At 40.9% G+C, this 20,221-nt stretch overlaps 1 protein-coding gene across 1 annotated transcript in view; it reads left to right on the top strand.

The window, feature by feature from the left end:
- The window catches only part of CSMD3 (CUB and Sushi multiple domains 3), a 796,050-nt gene that overhangs the window by 483,676 nt on the left and 292,153 nt on the right, over positions 1-20,221 (top strand). The window contains exons 20-24 of the mRNA XM_015417873.1: positions 2,116-2,232; positions 6,179-6,394; positions 7,015-7,203; positions 12,417-12,586; positions 15,679-15,905. Coding sequence (XP_015273359.1) covers positions 2,116-2,232; positions 6,179-6,394; positions 7,015-7,203; positions 12,417-12,586; positions 15,679-15,905 — 919 coding nt within the window. The remainder of the gene's footprint in view (positions 1-2,115; positions 2,233-6,178; positions 6,395-7,014; positions 7,204-12,416; positions 12,587-15,678; positions 15,906-20,221) is intronic.

Genomic DNA, 20,221 nt, shown 5'->3' with positions numbered 1-20,221 from the left:
ACCACTCTCATTTAATTATTAATTTAATTGCATTTTATATATGCAGCCTTTCCTTGTGATTCAAGGTGGCTTCCAGGTCACACTCTAGGGTGTGTCCTCTAGTCTGTATAGTCTTTACCACAGAGACTAGGGGAAATACCTAGAGTGACACTATGTGAGAGCCATTGTTTTCTCCCACTCCTCAGTTCCACAGGGATAGGAAATTGTGGCTGGGAGCAGATAATGTCCTGCCCAGGGCAGGTACATGGGAGACCTATTAGCTCTTGGCTTTCAATGAAGCTTACAAAGCAATACACAATTAAACCCATGATTAAAAACAATTAAAACAGATTATAATTGTGTAAGTAATAATTTGCAACAAATTGCAATGGCTAGCAGCTTATTAAAAAAGACTTGTGGCTCCATTTAAACTGGTAATGTGATTTTGATGCAGCTGGTGGGACAGTGGTTTGGGAGGCCTCTGTTGACATAGTTACTGATGCCCTTCCCTTCTGCATTGCTTGCCCGTTGTTCCAGCATCCACTGCATGTACGTGCTTGGCAATGCCCTTTTCCCTTTGACTTTCCAGCATACGTGTGCAGTCTCATTTTGAATGGTGCTGAAGGGTTCTAATTAGGTGCTCTAAATAAAAATGAATGTGCAAATGAGGGCACTGCCAAAGCTGGTGATTCTGGTAGCTGGGAGAAAAACTATGCAGGGTACAAGTAATAAAAGGGCCAGTTTCAATAACATGGGGTGCCAAAAGGAACCAGGTTTAAGAAATGAGTAATTAAAGGTCCAATATCAATAATGCCAGTGGGCATGAGATACAGCAGCAATTTTAAATTGTATCAGTCCAGAGATCTTTCTCCGTGAATGGCTGCAGTCTTAAGCGTACTGTTCTAGGGGACAAATCCCATTAAACACAGTAGACCTTATTATTGAGTAAACAATAAAGGGGGATGGGAATGTGCTGCAGGGGTGGAGGGAAAATAGTCACCACTCAGTCCTCCCTCTCTCAGTCTAGCAGCAGGAGCGGGTTGAGATGCAACAGCAAATGACTCCTTGTCCACAAGCAAAAGGGAGAAGTTTAGGCAGCTGCTCCAGATCCACAAAGTGGGTAGAAACCCTGGGAGAATCTGTTCCTAGAAAAGGAACAGCCTGTTTTTTGTCAATGCAAATGCTTTGGGGAGGAGCCTTACAAATTTCATTAAAACCATTAAAAAAAACCCCTAGAATTGTGTCAATAAAACTACAATAATAGCATTAAGAGGAACACACCCCAGATAATAATCAACGGGCAATGTAGGTTTTTTGTTTTGTTTCAAAAACATGCAGCACCTGCTTGACCACATGGTGCAGTGGAACAACATATACATTGTATAAACTACAGGTTAAACATATGTGAGTTATATGTAGGGTTGCCAGGTCCTCTTTGCTCCCTGGCGAGGGTGGGTGGGAGGTAGCTCTTTGGGAGTGTGGGGGTGGGGTGACATCATTGCATGGGCTGTCCCCAGCATGGTGATATCACGTGGGAATGACCTCATCACACTGGGGACATTGTGACAGGTGTTGGGGGCAGGGCTTCCCCACTGGCCAGCGGTGAATTGGAGCCTGCTAAATTGGGGGATTGCCCCAGTCCTATTTGGGGGCTGGCAACCCTAGTTATATGATGTCAGCACAGGAGAAATGAAAAGTTAGTTTAAATTTAGAAAGTGGTTTGCTTCTCCGATCCCTGCATTCATTCTGCCTTACTTACATTTCCTTTTCCAATTTATGACTTACGCTTGTGTTTAATACTCACTGTTGATACGGAAAATGTAAATAATTTTTTGTGAATAATACATTTTTTTTCATTAGGAATTCTCTGGAATCAACCAGTATAATTAGCAATTCGTTTTCATTATTACCAAAGCTTCTCAACAATTAATTAATCATGTTTCCTTTCTGAGCACTTCGTGTAAATATTGGGTACAGTTAGAGATTTGTCACCCAAGGGAACTGGTGGCACTCCCACATACAGGCTATTGTTTAAACAGAGATAATAGATTTTCAACTTGTTCTTTTCTGTGTTTAATTTTAATATGAACAGTTGTATTTATGTGCCTACATTATGTGTGTGTGTCTCATTCTCAGCTTTGTGTGGAGGAGATGTTAGAGGGCCAAGTGGAACTATTTTATCTCCGGGTTACCCTGAACTCTATCCGAATTCACTGAATTGTACATGGACTGTGGATGTTACCCATGGAAAAGGTAAAGGATTTACTTATATTTTACATAACTATTAAGGCTTCTACTTCATTCTAGTACTTAGAGGAGCGGGGTTACCCTTCATCTTCCAGTGCAATCAGTGTGGGGATCTGTCAGGACACTTTGCCTTTCAAACAATATACATATATGAAATTCACATTTTGTGATATAGAATATTTCTAATTATATTGGTTTCCTTTCTATCTGTCTTTATTCTGCTATGACTTCTGTATAGGTTTGAAACTAAACTGTTGCGTGAACCATTGCATGAACTGAAGTGTTGGGGGCTGGGTGCAGTCGCAGTCAGAGTCCAGAGTCAGCGTCAATGTTGGTCCAAAGTCAGGGTTCCAGAAGTCAGGCAAGGCAGAGTTGTTCAGCCCAAAGTCATACACAAGAGCAAGCATGTTCGAGATCCAAGTCGAAAGGCAGTCCAAAGGTCACTGGGGAAAAGCAGAGCCAAAAGCTGGGTTTCCAAAGTTCACCAGGTGATGACTTGTTGCTTCCACTTTGAGCAGACTCTCTTGACTGGCTTTTATGGGCATCTGCTGGAAGGTCTTAGTTGCAGCCAACTGCTTGGGAGTAACCCTGCAGCTGCTCATCACCATCAAGCCAGGAGAGGTGTGTTTTGCCTTCTCTCCTGGAGCCCCATTCTAAGCCTTTGTCTCCGGCTCTCAAAGGGTGTGGGTGAAACTGGAAGGCTGGTAATAATGATCACCTGGTTTTCATCTGTTGTAACAGGGCTGGTAGGTGCTGGTGGTTCTGTATCAGCTGTCAGCTGTGAACTCTGACAAGCCTGCAGTTCATCTTCTTGCTTGCTGGCTTCTGCTGATTCAGAGTTAGCTATACAGGATTCCTCTTCTCCTAAGGAGTCCACTCCTCCTTAGGAGTCCTCTCCTCCTGACTGAGCCACGACACCAAGGGCACTTTTGCTCATGCAAGGAAGTGGGCAATTTCTACTCTCCTTGCCCTTTCTGTTCTTTTCCTAAGGTTCACCAGTTTTTAGGGTTTCAGAGGTTGTGGCAACACTGAAGACTGTAGGACAAGTGTGAAGAAGGAAAGCTATGCACATGTGTAACTTCACTTGTTTTCAGTGTGCTCCAGTATAGGGCAGCCTGCCTCTGGGCTTCAGCTCTTCTGGTCTCCTGCTGCTGCTCATTGGAGTAGCAGAAGCAAATAAAAAACAGCAACACTAAAACATCACTTCCAGGTGAGTACCCAGAAGTGATGTCACAGCAATGCCATGGTGCTGTAGGACAGGAGTCCCCAACTTTTTGAGCCTGCAAGGACCTTTGGGATTCTAACACAGGGTGGTGGGTGCAGCCATATAAAGTAAGGCATGGAGGGTATGCATCACTCTAATAGTAACTCTTCAATTTATCATGTATTATCATTTGATTCTGCCCTGTGGCCCTAACAGATTTAAATGACATTGTTGCTCCCTGTGTGGTTTTATTGTTTTAATGATTTGAATGTGATTTTATTGTAACAAGTCTTGAACTCATTTTTGTTTTTTGTGATCTGCCCGGATCCTGCTCTGGGGAGGGCAGAATAAAAATATCTAAATAAATAAATAAATAAATAAATAAATGCAGCAGCTCTGTTTAACAGAATGCCTTTCAAAATGAAAATATTGTTTAAAAACCATTTTCTTGCATACAAACAGCTTATCTTCAGCAACACAGTGAAAAGCTTGCTGCTGTGGTGGGAGTTGGTACCAATCAGAAGCTGTGTTGGCAGAAAAAAGTTACTTTTCCCCCACCATAGAGAACAATGGAGGGGATAGGGGCAACCTGTTTGGGGGTCCGTAGAATTGGACCCCCTGGTCCAATGCTTTTGAAACCTGGTCGGTATCTTGGGGAGAGGCTCCAGCAGCTACTCTGTGTGTTTGGAGTCTCTCCCTCAAGCCCCCTCCCCTCCAGACCCCAGAATATACCCTATGTTTTTGTCTTTGACTTCAATGGCCCATAGGACATAATGGGGCTGAAATTGACATTGGGCTGGCAAAAGACTCCCACTTGTACTGACGAAACTGACATGCGGGAGTCTTACTGCCAGTCAAAATTGATTCTGCTCAATTTGGCCGAATTCGAATGGGCCGATTTTTTTTTTTTTTGCACACCCCTAGTTGAGAGCAGATGGCTGGGAGCCCTACTCCAATATGTACTAGAGTAAAACTAGTACTTTTTTATGTTGAACAAGTGATTTATGAAGTGACAGCAAACAATCTAAACCAATTAATTGTTCAAAAAAGATATTTCTTGACAATCCCTGTAGAGTGTTTTACATTCTGATGCTATGATAGCTGTTTTCTGAGGGTGGCCATGTTGGTTTACAATAGCTGACTTGAGCAGCACCTTAGAGACCAACAAGGGTTTCAGGGTGTAAACTTTTGAGAGTCAAAGTTCACTTTGTCAGACATCATTTACTGACATGTGTAACCAGTGAGAAACATGTTTATCTGGGCTGAGCATGAGAATTAACCAGCCCAAATTTAACCGCTTTCGTGACCACGTCTCTTGCTGTGTTCCCTGAAGGGCATTAAGATCAGCAGATAAGAATCTTCTGCTGGTTCCCAGCCCCAAAGATAACCAGCTGGCCTCCACCAGGGCCAGGGCCTTTTCAGCCCTGGTCCCAGCCTGGTGGAACTCTCTTTTGAGTGACATCCATGCCCTGTCTGACCTATTAAATTTCCGCAGGACATGTAAGGACATGCAGGACATGCACTACACAATATTTAATTTATGCTGCCCTGAACCTGGATAGCCCAGGAAACCTGTTGTTGTCAGATCTTGGAAGTTAAGCAGGGCTGACCCTGGCAAGTATTTGGATGGGAGACCTCCAAAGAATACCAGGGCCTGGAGGCAGACGCAGGCTATCAAGCCACTTCTCTGAACATCCTCCATGCCCCAGTGGGAGTCACCAGAGGTCACCAGGACTTCCAGGCACTGCCACACAGACACACACACAAAATACCCCCCCAAAAAAGAAAGATTTAATTTATGCTAATATTTACTTCTCACATTGATAACAACTAGATTTATTTTAACTTGACAACAATGTGTTTTTGTTCTACCAATGAATTGATGTTTTACAACACAGGCCTCAGCATAATTATACCCTTCAGGAGTTACAGTATAAAAGTCAACAGATATTTGTAAAACTGTTTAGGATTCTAGTGTTATTTTATTAACAAATTAGGCATCTTTAAAATGTCTTTGGCTCTTAATGATAACTTACGGTAACTAGTAGGTAAAATTTATTATCTGTATCTATACACAGCAAATAAGTACAATTAACACAAAATTGTTCTGTCTTACCAAAAAGGATTACCTCAGAGTCCTATTCTACCTCCCCAGGCTTCGTCTATTATAGCAGCATATATTCCACTTCAGTTATTCGTTAAAATTGCCTTTCTGACCGCTTGCCAACCCATGCCATGCCTAAAAGGAACTCGGTCACTGCTACTGGGAATGTGTGACAGGGTGGGTATGGAGAGGAGACAGCACCTGGCAGTCACATACGTGCAATCCTTGCTTGAACTTCCACGTGTTATCAAATTAAAATACCATTTAATAACTATGGGGGGAAAGCACCCTGAGTTTTCAATATTACACTTATTTTTAAGGCCAAAAAGGTGAGAGTTAACAATAGCATCTGATTTCAGTTCTATAAATGAGCAGTAAATGCTTGAAGCAATTTTCATCTTCCCACCTTCCAATGAAACATAGAAGAATACTTAGACGTGCATTAAAAAAACACACCTAGTTTCAGTGTTTTTTAAAAACAAACAAACAAAAAACCTGATAGAGGTATGAGGGCAAGGGTAATGTAAGACCTGTTTAATTTTCAAAGCCCACGTTTGTAATGAGATGTGTGATTTTAATCAATGATATAATTGCTTTCCTGTTAACTATGTGATATGGGGGTCTAATTTTATTTCTTCTGATAGGAGTGCAGTTCACCTTTCATACCTTTCATTTGGAAGATCATCACGACTACTTGCTAATCACGGAGAACGGCAGCTTCACCCGGCCACTGGCACGCCTGACTGGCTCAGAACTTCCGTCGGCAATCAATGCGGGTCTCTATGGAAATTTCAGGGCTCAGTTGCGCTTCATTTCTGACTTTTCAATATCATATGAAGGATTTAATATTACTTTCTCTGGTAAGAGATCAAAAGGAGGTATTTGTATAAAGTGCTTGCTGTTTTATTGAACTTGACCTGGAAGGAAAGAAAGGAGAAGGAAAGGGAAAAGACCAAAGATGAAAACGTATTCTGACAAATGCCATTTAAAAATGTGGCTTTAACAATTGATTTTGTATCATTTGTATAATAAAACAAAAACAAAAAACCCTTAGTCTTACTGTGGCAATTGTAATGTAGGCTGAAGACAATCGTGTTGCATCAAAATGATTTCAAGTCTTATTTCAAGAAGTGATATTCCAAAGAAGCCCATGAGGAAATTGGTCTTACTTCTATCCCGCACAGTAATTTAGGTTCATTTTATGTGTCAGATTCGGACTATTAGAGACATTTATAGCTATTATAAGAATGGCAAGCATGCATCTTGCAGATGCTATGAACATTTATGGACATGATTTTTAAATTGTGGCTGAATTGCCTATTTACTTTATAGAGCACTTATTTTGAAAATTTATCTGAAGCCTAAATTGATTCTCAGGTACAACTGCATGCTTGATAATAAGGCAGAGGACCAAGTATGAAGGAAAACTTTGAAGATATTTTGGAGAAAGAAGGTTTGTTTGTTTTTTTCTCTTCCACAGAATATAACCTTGAACCCTGTGAGGATCCTGGGACCCCGCAATTTGGAAGCAGAATAGGGTTTAACTTTGGAGTAGGAGACACTTTAACATTCTCCTGTTCATCTGGATACCGTTTAGAGGGAGCTTCAGAGATTATCTGTCTTGGTGGTGGCCGACGTGTGTGGAGTGCACCTCTGCCCAGGTGTGTGGGTACGTGGTCAGCTGCTTTCATTTGCTTGTATGTGTAGTCATTGTCCATGGAGTTGCAAATATACAGCATGGATAAGCATGGTAACACACCTCTTATTTCTGATACAGTTATACTCTATACCTCACCCATATGTTTTCAGCAGTTTTGGGGGTTCCATATGTAGCCTGCTGTTGAATTTTAACACTTATTGCTTAGAGAGGATTTTATTAATATGTTATATCTAAAATACATTTTACATTCTATCTAATAAAGTCTAAAAATGAATTCAGAATACAGGTAGGCCTTAGGATTTTAAGGCCAATTTACCAATTTTGTCTTTGTGGTAGTCCGTTCCCAGAAGAACCTGTGGTTACTTTATTGAGGTTTCTGCAACAATTCTTCTTGATAATTAGGGAAAGCTTTCTGAGATCTATGCAAAGCTGAACACTTTGCAAAACTGCTCCTTTCCAGCATACTTAAAACAAGCCTTTTTTTTTTTAAGTGAGATGTATCAAAACAGTTTCATTCCAGAATCAGCTCAAAAAATTCCTGTCGCCTTTGAGAGGGATTTACTGTTGAATGGCTGCAAATATTAATTGTTTTGTAAAGTCTGGAAATCTGATCAGTTCTGGGGTAAGGGTGTTAATTTTTTTAGACTCATCACGGTTAATGTACTCAGGTACACTGCTCCACTGCTTCCCATTCTCTAGACCTCCCGAGTCTGCCTTCCAATTGTGCAAGCAAAGCCTTTGCTACTTTCCCCTGTTACAGTAGACCTGCTTTTACTGGGAAGAGTCAAATGTAGATTGAGGCGGAACTTCTGCCTCTGTCCTCCCTCTGTCCTGCCTTACATTTTGTGAATGTCAGGTCAGAAGGCTTCAGACTGGTTTTAGTTATTAGAAATACCGTTATTTTCTTATTTATTAAATATTTATATTCTGCTTTTCCTATCATGAAACAGTAGCTCAAGGTGGCTTACAAATGCAAGTGTAAACACCACTGTATAAATGTATTAGAACATTCTAAATGCATATTCAAAGTCTATAAATACAAGCCCCCCCCCAATTACAGGGGGGAAATTAAGCAGCCATAACTTCATATCTATTACATGTACGCCACAACATAAACACCATAAATCATGTAGTTGGTTTAAAAATCCTTCATAAATAAAAATGCTTGTCGATGAGTCTAGAAATGTGCTAAGGTGGGGAATCTTCCTGACCTCTTCTGGGAGACTGAAAGAAGAAGGTTGCACAGCTGAAAAGGATTGTGCCCAAATGGTGATTTTTATTTATTTATTTAATTCAATTTATATCCCGCCCTCCCCACCAAGGCAGGCTCAGGGCAGCTCACATTAAAAGTTAAAATACATTAAAGCACAAATTGTAATCATAAAAGTAATATACGGTAACAAATAAAGTGCTAGTGGCGGTGTGATGCGGACAGGACACTCAAAAGGAATGCCTGGGAGGAGAAAAGTTAGGGTTCATATTGGGAGAGACAGTCCTTCTGTTCAAATTTAGATCACTTACTATATTTTTGAATGGGCTTTGTTTGGCTTGAGTATTAATTATTTTCCAGCATGTATATTGGATGCAGATGTCATTGCGAGCTTTGTTGGATGATCTGTGGGTACAACTGGTCTATACAGGTGTACAATTTTGTTACTCGTGTGGTCAACTGTACCACCTTGTTAGACCAACTGGAGATTTGAAATATTGACCATGGAAATATCAGACACAGCTTTGTGGTGGTTTCAGATTTGTTGGCAGAGAGCCTCCATCCCACAAAGGTTCCCATTTTCCATAGGGTATTTGAACTTTGAGGATTTTTTTACACATTATTTTAAATGGTTATAATATTGTATATGTTTTTTTTAATTTGGTTCTTTTATGGTCTAAGATGTGTTTAAAATGATTTGTTTTCACCATCTCAAACAGGAGTACGGGGATACAAATATATAAAATTAGTAAATTTCCCATGTCTAGAAATGTTCTTTTCCTTGAAGAACCCCTTGGTAAGCTTCTAAGGAACCCATGTTTATAGAAAGCCACTGTTACAGGCCACTAATCTCTAATAACTTTTAACTGTAGGTTTTGGCTAATGTATGATGCTGATTTTGTTGTATGTCCAACGGAAGCTGCCCTGAGCCCTGCTTGGCAGGGTAAGGAGCAGGATAAAAATAGAATAAATAGATAAAAATAATAAATAATGGCTGCGGTCACATGGAGCATTTGCCACGCTGGCGATACGGATGGTAGGCGGATTTTCCGGGCGCAATCACACCGCAACATCTGGGAAGTGTAGCGCACCCGTGGCTAACCCGAGGCTTCCCGCCGAAGATGCGGAGTAAAAACCTAGTACCTCTGAGGTACTAGTTTCCAGAAACTGCAGGGCAAGGGTGGGCACCTGATTGCATTTCCGCTGGAATCCCATGGCATCTGGCGCCTGCTGATGTTCGTTGCAAACAAGGGGTTTTTTTTCTCCCAAGTCTCCCAAAGCACCCAACAGCTCATGCGCACAAAGAGCTATCGCTAGTGTGATCGCGCAGCTTCTTTGAGTTCGAGAGAGGGCCACAGGAGGCTGCGATGGGGCTGAGTGGCAGAGGCCAGGCTGAGAGTGGGCCATGTGTCCCAGGGAGGGAGGGAGGGCTGCTGGCGAGGAGGGGGATCTGGCGGGTTAATCTCCCCCTCCCCTCCTTGCAAGTGGAACACAGACCCCGCCTGGAGTGGGCTGCGCGAGACCCTCCCAGAGGCTGCGGCTCTTTCCTTTCCCTTTCTCATTCGCCCGGATGCTCTCGGTGGAGGTGCAGGATACTCGTGTGATTAGCACCTCCCCCCTGACCTCAACCGGGACGTGTGATCGGGTGGCCACACATTATTTTCCTCTGGGACAAAGAGCCACGCTTCCCCCACACACATTTTCCGGCCCGTGTGACCGCTGCCCATATGTGTTTTTGTCACTGCTTGGCTACAAGCAGTTTTATTCACCATAATTTTAAGATTCACTTAAAATGTTAATTATTGCTGGCCAGCTAATAAATAGTAAGAGTATGTTGAACTTCACTTCCTGAAAAATCCATTGTTTTTCATTGGGAATACTGCTTATTTTCCTAGAAGATTTACCCAAAATTTCTTTGGTTCCTTTCAATTTTTTGCCATGTATTATTCTTTGCTTCCAATTTCTTTGTGGACAGTTTGCCAGTTCAAAACCCACTGCAACCCTCTGAGTTAATCCCATGCAAATGTGTTTAGGAAACAACTCCATGATTAAGTGGATTACATACTTTGCTAGAACATCCATAATGCACTGCTGGTACCTTAAGGGCAAAATTTGTTTCTGCTACTCTGTGCCTCTTTATTCTAACTTTTAATGATGTCTTATCATTATAGGGTGATACAACATGGTATTATCCTCCATCCAACTCTTTATAACTATGATCTACACAGTTTACTCCCCCCTCCATTATACTATGGTACCCGTGTAACATGGTTCACTTGCCTTACTTAAGTACCCACAGCCTTCTTTCATTTTGCTATAATGTGTTTTCGGCATAGAAAGAATTTCCTCCTTAAGTTATTTTGTTACTTGGATCCTCCCCGCCTTTGACTTCATTGATCAGTTTTGAATGTTAAACCTTTCTTTCACCATTGTGCGATCTACTCCCCGCCCCTTAATTTTATTGACTCAAGACTGCATTATTGTTTTTTATTTCAAACATGTCATGAAAATAATAGATGTGATACTATAAGAAAAACAACACAATTTGAAAAAGAAGTGTGATTTGAAAATTGATGTTTTAATAATTTTTACATGAGATGTGGGGAGGAAAATTTTCTAGTGCTTCATTTTTCTCCATGGAAAATTGTACATTTCTGAAGAGTCTTTGTTTCATAAAATTAATAATCATAATGAATGTTTTCTTTTGCCAGTACAGTATTATGCAGGCTGGAGAGTTTCTAAGTTGCAATTAATTATTTTTTCCCAGGTGATTTTCCCAAGGAATTGTCCAAGAGACTATATGTATGTTTTATGGATTTGTAAACAGGGTGGGGGTGTGCATAGAGTTACAAATACATATAATTATCTAAATTAAAAGCATGGATTATAAATTTGCTTGATCAAGTGTGTGGGCCAAGTCAAAACCAAAGGCTGGATCCAGCCAGTTTTTCAGCCACTGAGAAAGCAATGGGGGTCTCCTTTAATCATCACAAATGTTACTCTGGGGATCTTTGGGACTTGCAGGGACATGTGGTAAGGAAAAGAACTGGACAGGATTGTGTGGAAATGCCAATTGGATCTACCCCCAAAGCCAAAGTATTTATATGTCTTCTTTCACATGGTAAACAGGATATTGTAATCATTAATCTGTTATGGAACTAATCAGAAATGTGAGTGCTGTTATGTAAAGGAACAGTAAATGAAGTTTTTCTAGTGACTTCTGTGGAAGCACATAAATTATGTTGAAATAGATGAGTTTGTGAGAGGTGCATGATATTCCATGTGTATTTCTTTGGATGTGATAACATTAATATCGCAACAAATTTCAGTGTTTGGGGGTATTTTTCTTTCTTTCTTAAATTCAAACAGTGTCAAGAAAGTACACAGTATATTCTGTTTTTTTTGTTGGAAATACTATTCCAAATAAAGTTCTGATTTTTTAAAAAAATCATAACATTTAAACCACACTTGGTTTGTCTCCTCCCTCAGTACAAGTTTTGGTTTTGTTTTGCTTATTTTTGTTTTTTTCTTATTTTACATTTGAAACAATCGTATCAAATATTGTTCAATTATTTAAAATATTTACACATCACTTTTCTTCTGGATGACAAGACTCCAAGTGGCTTGCTAAATATAAGTTGAAATACAAATGCTAAATCTGATCACCTTTTTTTTTTTACATTGGGTAGTTTTCCGGGGGGGGGACTCTCCCCCCCTTCCTCCAGAAGAGTCATGTCAGTGATTATCACATAGTTAAAATTGCTAAACATCTGTTGCTATAGCAGTTTTGTCATAATATTTCACATCATGAGGACTATGGCTAAACAGGCAATGATAATAGGCTTGGCATATATATATGAATGAAGATATTCTAGGAAAGTATTTGTTTATAACTTACCTGTAGATATTAATGATTTGGTATTAGGTGGCATTTCAGTGTCCCAGCTTTACCATAACTGAAATAATTTGTGTTCTCTATTGAGCTATACCTCAAATTCTGCTTTACCTGCAGCTGAATGCGGAGCATCTGCTACAAATAATGAAGGAATTTTGCTGTCCCCCAATTACCCACTCAACTATGAAAACAACCATGAATGTATTTACAGCATTCAAGTACAAGCAGGGAAGGGAATCAATATATCTGCCAGAACATTTCATTTAGCACAAGGAGATGTTCTTAAGGTGGGTTGCAGCATCCATTATTTCAAAGCATATTATATCAATCTGTTTATTTCATTGTTGTAAAAGGAACGTTTCACTCAACTCGTTTTAATATATATATATATATAATGTGTGTGTGTGAGTGTAATACACATTTAGGAAGTTACTGCTGAGTGAGCTTTTCTCTGTTTCCTCTTGTTTATTCCACTCCATTGCCAGAGAAATGTAATTATATTCCATGTCTAGTGCTGTGGTCTTGGAAACATATATATCCCTGCTTTCAGGACGGATCAAAGCTTAATTGGTCCTCCTGCTGTCATAATGTGTTCAGTAGAATTTTAAACTGTCCACATCCCTTAGGGGAATGAAATCCATCCACTGTGAACAGATGCCCATATTGAAGGGTGAGAAGTGGAAAATATCCCCCTATTGCCCAAAATTTATTTAAATACAACACAAAATGCACCCAGTGTTTTGTTCTACATGCACCTATGTAATATTTTGCTCAGTATTTATCACTGAGCATAGAAAAAAAACTACACGCAGAAGAGATTAAACAGCTCCTTTGAGGATACCAGTTTTAACTTAAGCACTGGGCCATATCAGAGGGAGGACCATCAAATACTGGTGGAATTATCTTCAAGTAAGGTGTTAATTAAATCTCTTTTTAGCATGCTGCTGCTTCTCCAGATCTGTTTCCTTTACTTCAGGTGTCATTTTTAAGTATGTTACCGAAACAACTTATCTTCTTGAATCTAAAGACTAGTCTTTATCTTTCCCCCCCCCCATTGACTTTATTCCTAAATTAACTTCTACTGCATCCCATTTATTTTCATTCATTTTTTTCTTTGAAAGTTATTCAGTTATTCATCTTCTCTTCAGTATTCCACTTTCCCTTAAAATACTAAAACTTTCTTCCCTTGTTATTTATGCAATTCACATATCACCTCTCCACAGTCCTTTTATTAAGGCCATCCAAAATAACACAGCACATGTGTGATCGTCTGTCCTTTCTTCTTGCATTTTTTTGAAAAACTTTAGCAGCACCATAGAGGTTGGGGAAAGATGATCAGCAGTGGGAGAGAAGTGTTGAATTCTTCCCTCAACAATGTTTTCCCTCATCTGAATTGTCCCAATCTGTCATTTGATCCGTTTGCAGAAAACATGCACATATATATAAAGAGATATGTAGATACATATATGTTTTCTGTATAATCCACAGATCTGTAACATTAAGCTAGTGACAGACTGGGGGAATGTCTCTATAAACCTAAAGCAAGGTTGAATTGTGTGATGGCCAATGGCTACTACCAGGCTGGGCTGACCTGCATGGTGACTCGGTTTGGCTGAATGCAATGCCTGCCTCCAGTGTTGAAACCTTCATTGACATTTGCCTTGGGACCAGTGTTCCCTCTAAACCGAGTTAGTGTGAACTAGCTCACAGGTTTTTAGCCTCTGGCTCACACATTTTTGCCTTAGCTCAGGAAGGGATGGCTCCAGAGCAAACTCATTGATGCAGTAGCCAAATCGCTCACTCACAACTTTAATACCAGTAGCTCACAAAGTAAAATTCTTGCTCACAAGACCCCACAGCTTAGATGGAGCATTGCTTGAGACACTCCAGTTTCCTTTGTAAAGCTAAGCAAGCAACCACTTAAGGGCAGATTCACACATTATAAAGGTATGTTCTGGAGTTCTGTGCTTCACAATGGCAGAATAAGTGAGAATTCTCTACCTCTTCCACTTGAAGAAAATTACCTTTAGATATTCTTCTTCTTTTTCTGTCCCAGTATGCTTTACTTTATTTATATTTCTCATTCTGTTGCCCATTCATCCATTTTGGAAAAGTCATATTGGAGTTCTTCATGGTCTGTCTGCGTTTTCTCTATTCCGAATAATTTGATGTTATCAGCAAAGTGAAGGTCCCTGCCAGTCAGAGTAGAACATAATGGTCTGGTAGACTTACCTGATATGAACTAACTGTTTAGTCATATGACGTTCAATGGAGAAAGAAAAACAAACATGATTAGGAGTGGGGTTTTTTTTTTGTTCTCTCTATATTTAAAAGGTTTTTTAAAAATAATATTAAGTCATAACTGAAACAGCAGAAGACAGTCACGACGCATGATGTAGTATTTTCATCGTGAACTTCTTCACTTTGTCTCTGAAATGAAGTAGAGCAGGTAGTCAGCTACAAATATAATTACTACTTAAAGACCATAAGCTTTAAATATATCATCTACTGTGGACCAAACTGCAGTTTATTTCTTCATATGCCTGAAATCCCAGTTTGAAACTGGCCAAATGCTGTTCCATTTCAGCTGAAATACTTTCTTCTTCTCAGCACCATTTCAAGTGTATTTGCAGGGGGGGAGGAAAACTCTTTTGTGGTATAGAAAATAAAATAAATATATAATACATAGATTCAAAATTTACATATAGATTAAATTGTCCTTCCGACTTACAACCACAGTTAGACTGTTTGTTCCATCTGAGATCCTTTGGTTCCCTTTTATAGCATTGATATAAATGAGAGTATGTCTTTATTTACCAAGATTGTACATAAGTTGCTTTAATACTCATGGCTGCAAAGAGATTGCATTTTTTTTTGTTATGCCAGTTCTATGACTAGTGTAGAAATGGGTACACCAAATGATAATTTATTATGTGTTGATGCCACCATTAAAATATTGGCAGTTTCAGAGTAAACACAGATGTTTAAAAGCGTAGTTTTGAAATGAAAGCTTTGCCCCTGCCTATTGTCATGCAGAGTTTTTTAAAAAGAGTAGAAATGGGTACACCAAATGATAATTTATTATGTGTTGATGCCACCATTAAAATATTGGCAGTTTCAGAGTAAACACAGATGTTTAAAAGCGTAGTTTTGAAATGAAAGCTTTGCCCCTGCCTATTGTCATGCAGGGTTTTTTAAAAAGAAAATCATAGCAAATTGACTTAGTCTAAAAGGAATAGGGATCATAAGAGACACTCTGTATAAACATATAATAAGAAGATGCAGCAGCCCTGATCCGTTTCATAATTGAAATAGGGGCTTGCTTTGCTATTACTCTGTTATGTGTGTCGAAATTATCCAAGGCCAATTTGTTTTACAGATATATGACGGAAGGGACAACACAGTACACTTGCTGGGGGCATTTACTGGAGCGTCACTGCGAGGACTGACGCTGAGCAGCACTTCAAATCATCTTTGGCTTGAATTTAATTCAGATTCTGAAGGAACGGATGAAGGTTTTCAACTTGTATATACCAGTAAGTATTTCAGAAAGCAGGAAGCAGAACAAACTATTGATTATGGGAGCGACAAGCTTTCTGTCCATTGGTGAAAATGGTGGGGGATTCAGATTTCCGTTGAACGGATTATGGGAGACCTTCATCACAGCACCAGGCGAATGAGGTCGTGGCTGTTGCCCCATTGTAAATACTCAAGTGGTTATTTTGAGATCCTAGAGATCAAGGCTGATGGAGCTCTCATGATTTATTTGCTGTACACAATCTACAACAAGCAACCCTCAGAGCCTCAGCAGCTCTTTAGATCCATCCTATGATGCCATAAATCAGCACTCGCTTTGTTCTTTATCAAATCAAACAGATCTTACTAGTAATATTATTAGTAACATGTTAGTAGTAACATTAAAATCTGTATTGTTTGTCATTACAAGGCAGGGCTGATCTTAGGCCTACAGGTATTTTAACTCTATGTGAATGTGTCCATGCCCTGACCCGAAGGGCCCAGGTTTAGTGAGTCATGTCACATCTTGGAAGATAAGCAGCATTGGCTATGGTTAGCACCAATGTTCCCTCTAAGCTGTGGAGTCTTGTGAGCAAAAATTCTACTTTGTGGGTGACTGGTGTAAAAGTTTTGAGCGAGCGATTTGACTACTGCATGCATTAGCTTGCTCTGGAGCCTTCGTTCCTGAGCTAAGACAAAAATGTGTGAGCCAGAAGCTAAAAAGCTGTGAGCTCACACTAACTCAGCTTAGAGGGAACAATGGTTAGCACTTGGATGGAAGACCACCAAGGAAATCCAGGGTCTTATTTATTTATGTATTTATTTATTTGTACCTTGCCTTTCTCCCCAGTGGAGATCCAATGCAGTTTGCATCATTCTCACCTCTATTTTTTCCTCACTACAACAATCCTGTGAGGTAGGTTAGGCTGAGAGAGTGTGGCTGGCTCAAGGTCACCCAGTGAGCTTCCATGCCATGAGTGGGGATTTGAACTTGTGTCTTCCAGATACTCATCTCTTAACCATACACCGCACTGGTCCTCAGTGTTTTCACTAATGAGTAGCTAGGCAGAGGCAAGCAATGGCAGACCAACTCTGTTAGTCTCTTGCCCACATGGATTCAATAGATCAGCAGCTTGACAGCACTGTCCACCACACATGCAACATGGTGTTCCCTTTTGGTTTATAACCGGTCAATCCTAAATTCATTTTCACTGTGATTTTTGAAAAAAGATGTTGAACTAATCCATGCTCCCTTCTCTGACACAATTGTTGGATCAACATAGAAATATCAGTCAGTACTTTCGCGGGGCTGTTGCATTTTGTCAGCTCTGCTGAGTAGGACGCAATGTCGCATGTTCTTTTCAGAATTTCTAGTGAGAACAAGAGCAACTACATACACATCAAATCGGATTTATAAATCAACTTGCTTTATTAAGCACTGTAGCTCACTCCACTATGAATAGCAAATAATCACATAAATGGAGACAGAATGTCATATTACCTCATTCATGAGACCTGGTGATACTGACTGATGCTACAAGGTGGCCAGCTGGTCAGTTCAGGGACAGAATGTATGGATCATGCCTAGCTTTGTTCCTGCTGTGATTAGAGACTGAAGAAATGAGCCAGGTTTTTAGGGTGATCTTTTTCTGGGATTCTCTAACCTTCCATTGGTTAGATAGTCCACTTTCAGTTGCTTCAGTGGAGAGGTCAAAGTTCATCTACACCATCTCCTTGCAGCTCTCTTTTCTAAGCGTGTTCTGACCACATATTGTCCAAGACAAGCACATTCTCACATGTATATGTGAAACAACAGTGAAGCACGTTTCCAGCAATTCCTAACCACCCCTGTTCTATCTTCCTCCAGATTACCTGTGCGTGTTGCTTCAAGCCGCAGTTTCTATTCTTAACTATTACTTTGCATGCCACTCCTCCCCCCAATTTTTCCAGACAGAAAGAACATAAGAAGAGCCCTGCTGGATCAGACCAGTGGTCCATCTAGTCCAGCATCCTATCTCACACAGTGGCCAACCAGTTCCTCTGGAGGGTCAACAACAGTTCATAAAGGCTGAGACCTTCCCCTGATGTTGCCTCCTGGCACTGGGATTCAAAGGTTGACTGCCTCTGAACGTGAAGGTTCCTTCAGTCACCATGGCTCGTAGCCACTGATAGACCTGTCCTCCATGAATCTATCTAATTCCCCTTTAAAGCTGTCTGTTCCTCTAGCCATCACTACATCCTCTGGAAGTGAATTCCACATTTTAATCACTGTCTCTGTAAAAAAGTGTTTCCTTTTGTCCATCCATTCATGAAAAAAACCCTCATAGAAACCATTGTAGACACCTTGGCCAGTTTAATCTGAGACTCCCCCCCCCTTTACTTTCATATACTTACCAGAAGCTCTTTGAGTAAATGTCTCTGTCCAGTACTTAACTACAACTTAGCAAGTAAAATTTAAAACACATGGACCTCTTTACAGCTGGAAACATTCAGCTGCTACCTCTTGCTTATAGTTCTTAGCCAAGCTCTGACTTGGTTCTGCGGTGGGGGGTTTTGGACCCTAAATTCAGGGGCTCTCATGTTACTATTCAATCCTAAGCAGTCCTTTACATCTAGTGATATCAGTAGGATAACATGGGTACACTGTGAGAGTTCCTGTTAGAACTGTGCTGTGTTTACTGTGCCACACTAAGGCCCTGTTCACACGAGGCGTTGTGGGCCGGGAGAGGGACGGATCGGGGCCGCATCAAACGGGCGCGATCACACAGCAACATCTGGCAATCGTGTCGTGGCCATCCCTGATCCGTCCCAACCGCCCAAAACGTGCATCAAAAAGAACCACCTACCTGGGTGGTTCAATTGAATGGGCCGCGGCAAATGCAGCCGTGGGATCGCCGGCGCGTCTTTTCGCCGGCGCATCCCCTGCCCCCTGCCGTACTGTGCATGCTCGAGCATGTGCAGCTCGGCAGCCTCCCCCTCCCACTCGTCTCTTCCCCCCCCGGCGTCTGATCGTGCCGGGGAGCAACGGTGCGCGGCTAACGGGATCCGTGGGATCCCGCTTCGCCCCATGTTTTCCCTGCCGTGTGGCAGGGGCCTAAGAGTGGATGGTTCATTATAACATTCCTTATTGTAGTGCATCAACAGAGTGTGTGAAGTATTTTAGTTCCCTTTTCTCCTCTGTGGAGCCAAAATTCAGTGTTATCTGCTGTTCCAGTGTTATCTAAAGTTGTAGAGTACCTAAGTTATTTGCTTCATTGTGGGAAATGTAGATTTGATTCCAGATGTAGATTTGAATCCAAATGACTTAAAATCAATCCTGGCTGGTGGGCTGAAGTTTTAACTCCAGTTTTTAGAATGATTTAATTTCTCTGGCTTTATCCCATATTCTTAGAAGCAGACCAGTATAGTTCCTTTATTGAAAAAGGGAATTGTTCTGATCTGCCATGTTATCACCCAATTACTAACATGGCAAATGGGGTTCAATGTGGCCAAGTGCAAGGTGATGCACATTGGAGCCAAAAATCCTAAATATAAATACACATTGATGGGGTCTGAACTGGCAGAGACTGAGCAAGAGAGAGATCTTGGAGTTGTAGTGGATAACTCACTGAAAATGTCGAGACAGTGTGTGACTGCAATAAAGAAGGCCAATGCTATGCTGGGGATTATTAGGAAGGGTATTGAAAACAGATCAGCCAATATAATAATGCCCCTATATAAATCAATGGTGAGACCTCATTTGGAATACTGTGTGCAGTTCTGGGCACCACACCTTAAAAAGGATATTATAGCTTTGGAAAAAGTGCAGAAAAGGGCAACTCGAATGATAAAAGGGTTGGAACACTTTCCCTATGAGGAAAGGTTAAAGCGCTTAGGGCTCTTTAGCTTGGAGAAAAGACGACTAAGGGGTGACATGATCGAGGTTTATAAGATTATGCATGGGAAAGAGCAGGTAAAGAAAGAGGTACTTTTCTCCCTTTCTCACAATACAAGAACTCGTGGGCACTCCATGAAACTGCAGAGCGGTCGGGTTAGAACGGATAAAAGGAAGTACTTCTTCACCCAAAGAGTGATTAACACATGGAATTCACTGCCACAGGAAGTGGTGGGTGCTACAAGCATGGACGGCTTCAAAAGGGAATTAGATAAGCATATGGAGCAGAGGTCCATCAGTGGCTATTAGCCACAAGGTATAGCTAGGGGCTCTGGGGCAAGTGATGCTCTGTCTTCTTGGTGCTTGGGGGGGGGGTCAACAGTGGGAGGGCTTCTAATGTCCTGGCCCCACTGCTGGACCTCCTGATGGCACTGGTATTTCTGGCCACTGTGTGACACAGAGTGTTGGACTGGATGGGCCTTTGGCCTGATCCAACATTGGCGTCTCTTATGTTCTTATGTTCTTAAAAGAA

The sequence above is a fragment of the Gekko japonicus genome, unplaced genomic scaffold (assembly GCF_001447785.1).
Source record: "Gekko japonicus isolate JY-2015 unplaced genomic scaffold, Gekko_japonicus_V1.1 scaffold449, whole genome shotgun sequence".
Taxonomy (NCBI): Eukaryota; Metazoa; Chordata; class Lepidosauria; order Squamata; family Gekkonidae; genus Gekko; species Gekko japonicus.
This window is presented reverse-complemented; position numbering and strand designations above follow the sequence as displayed.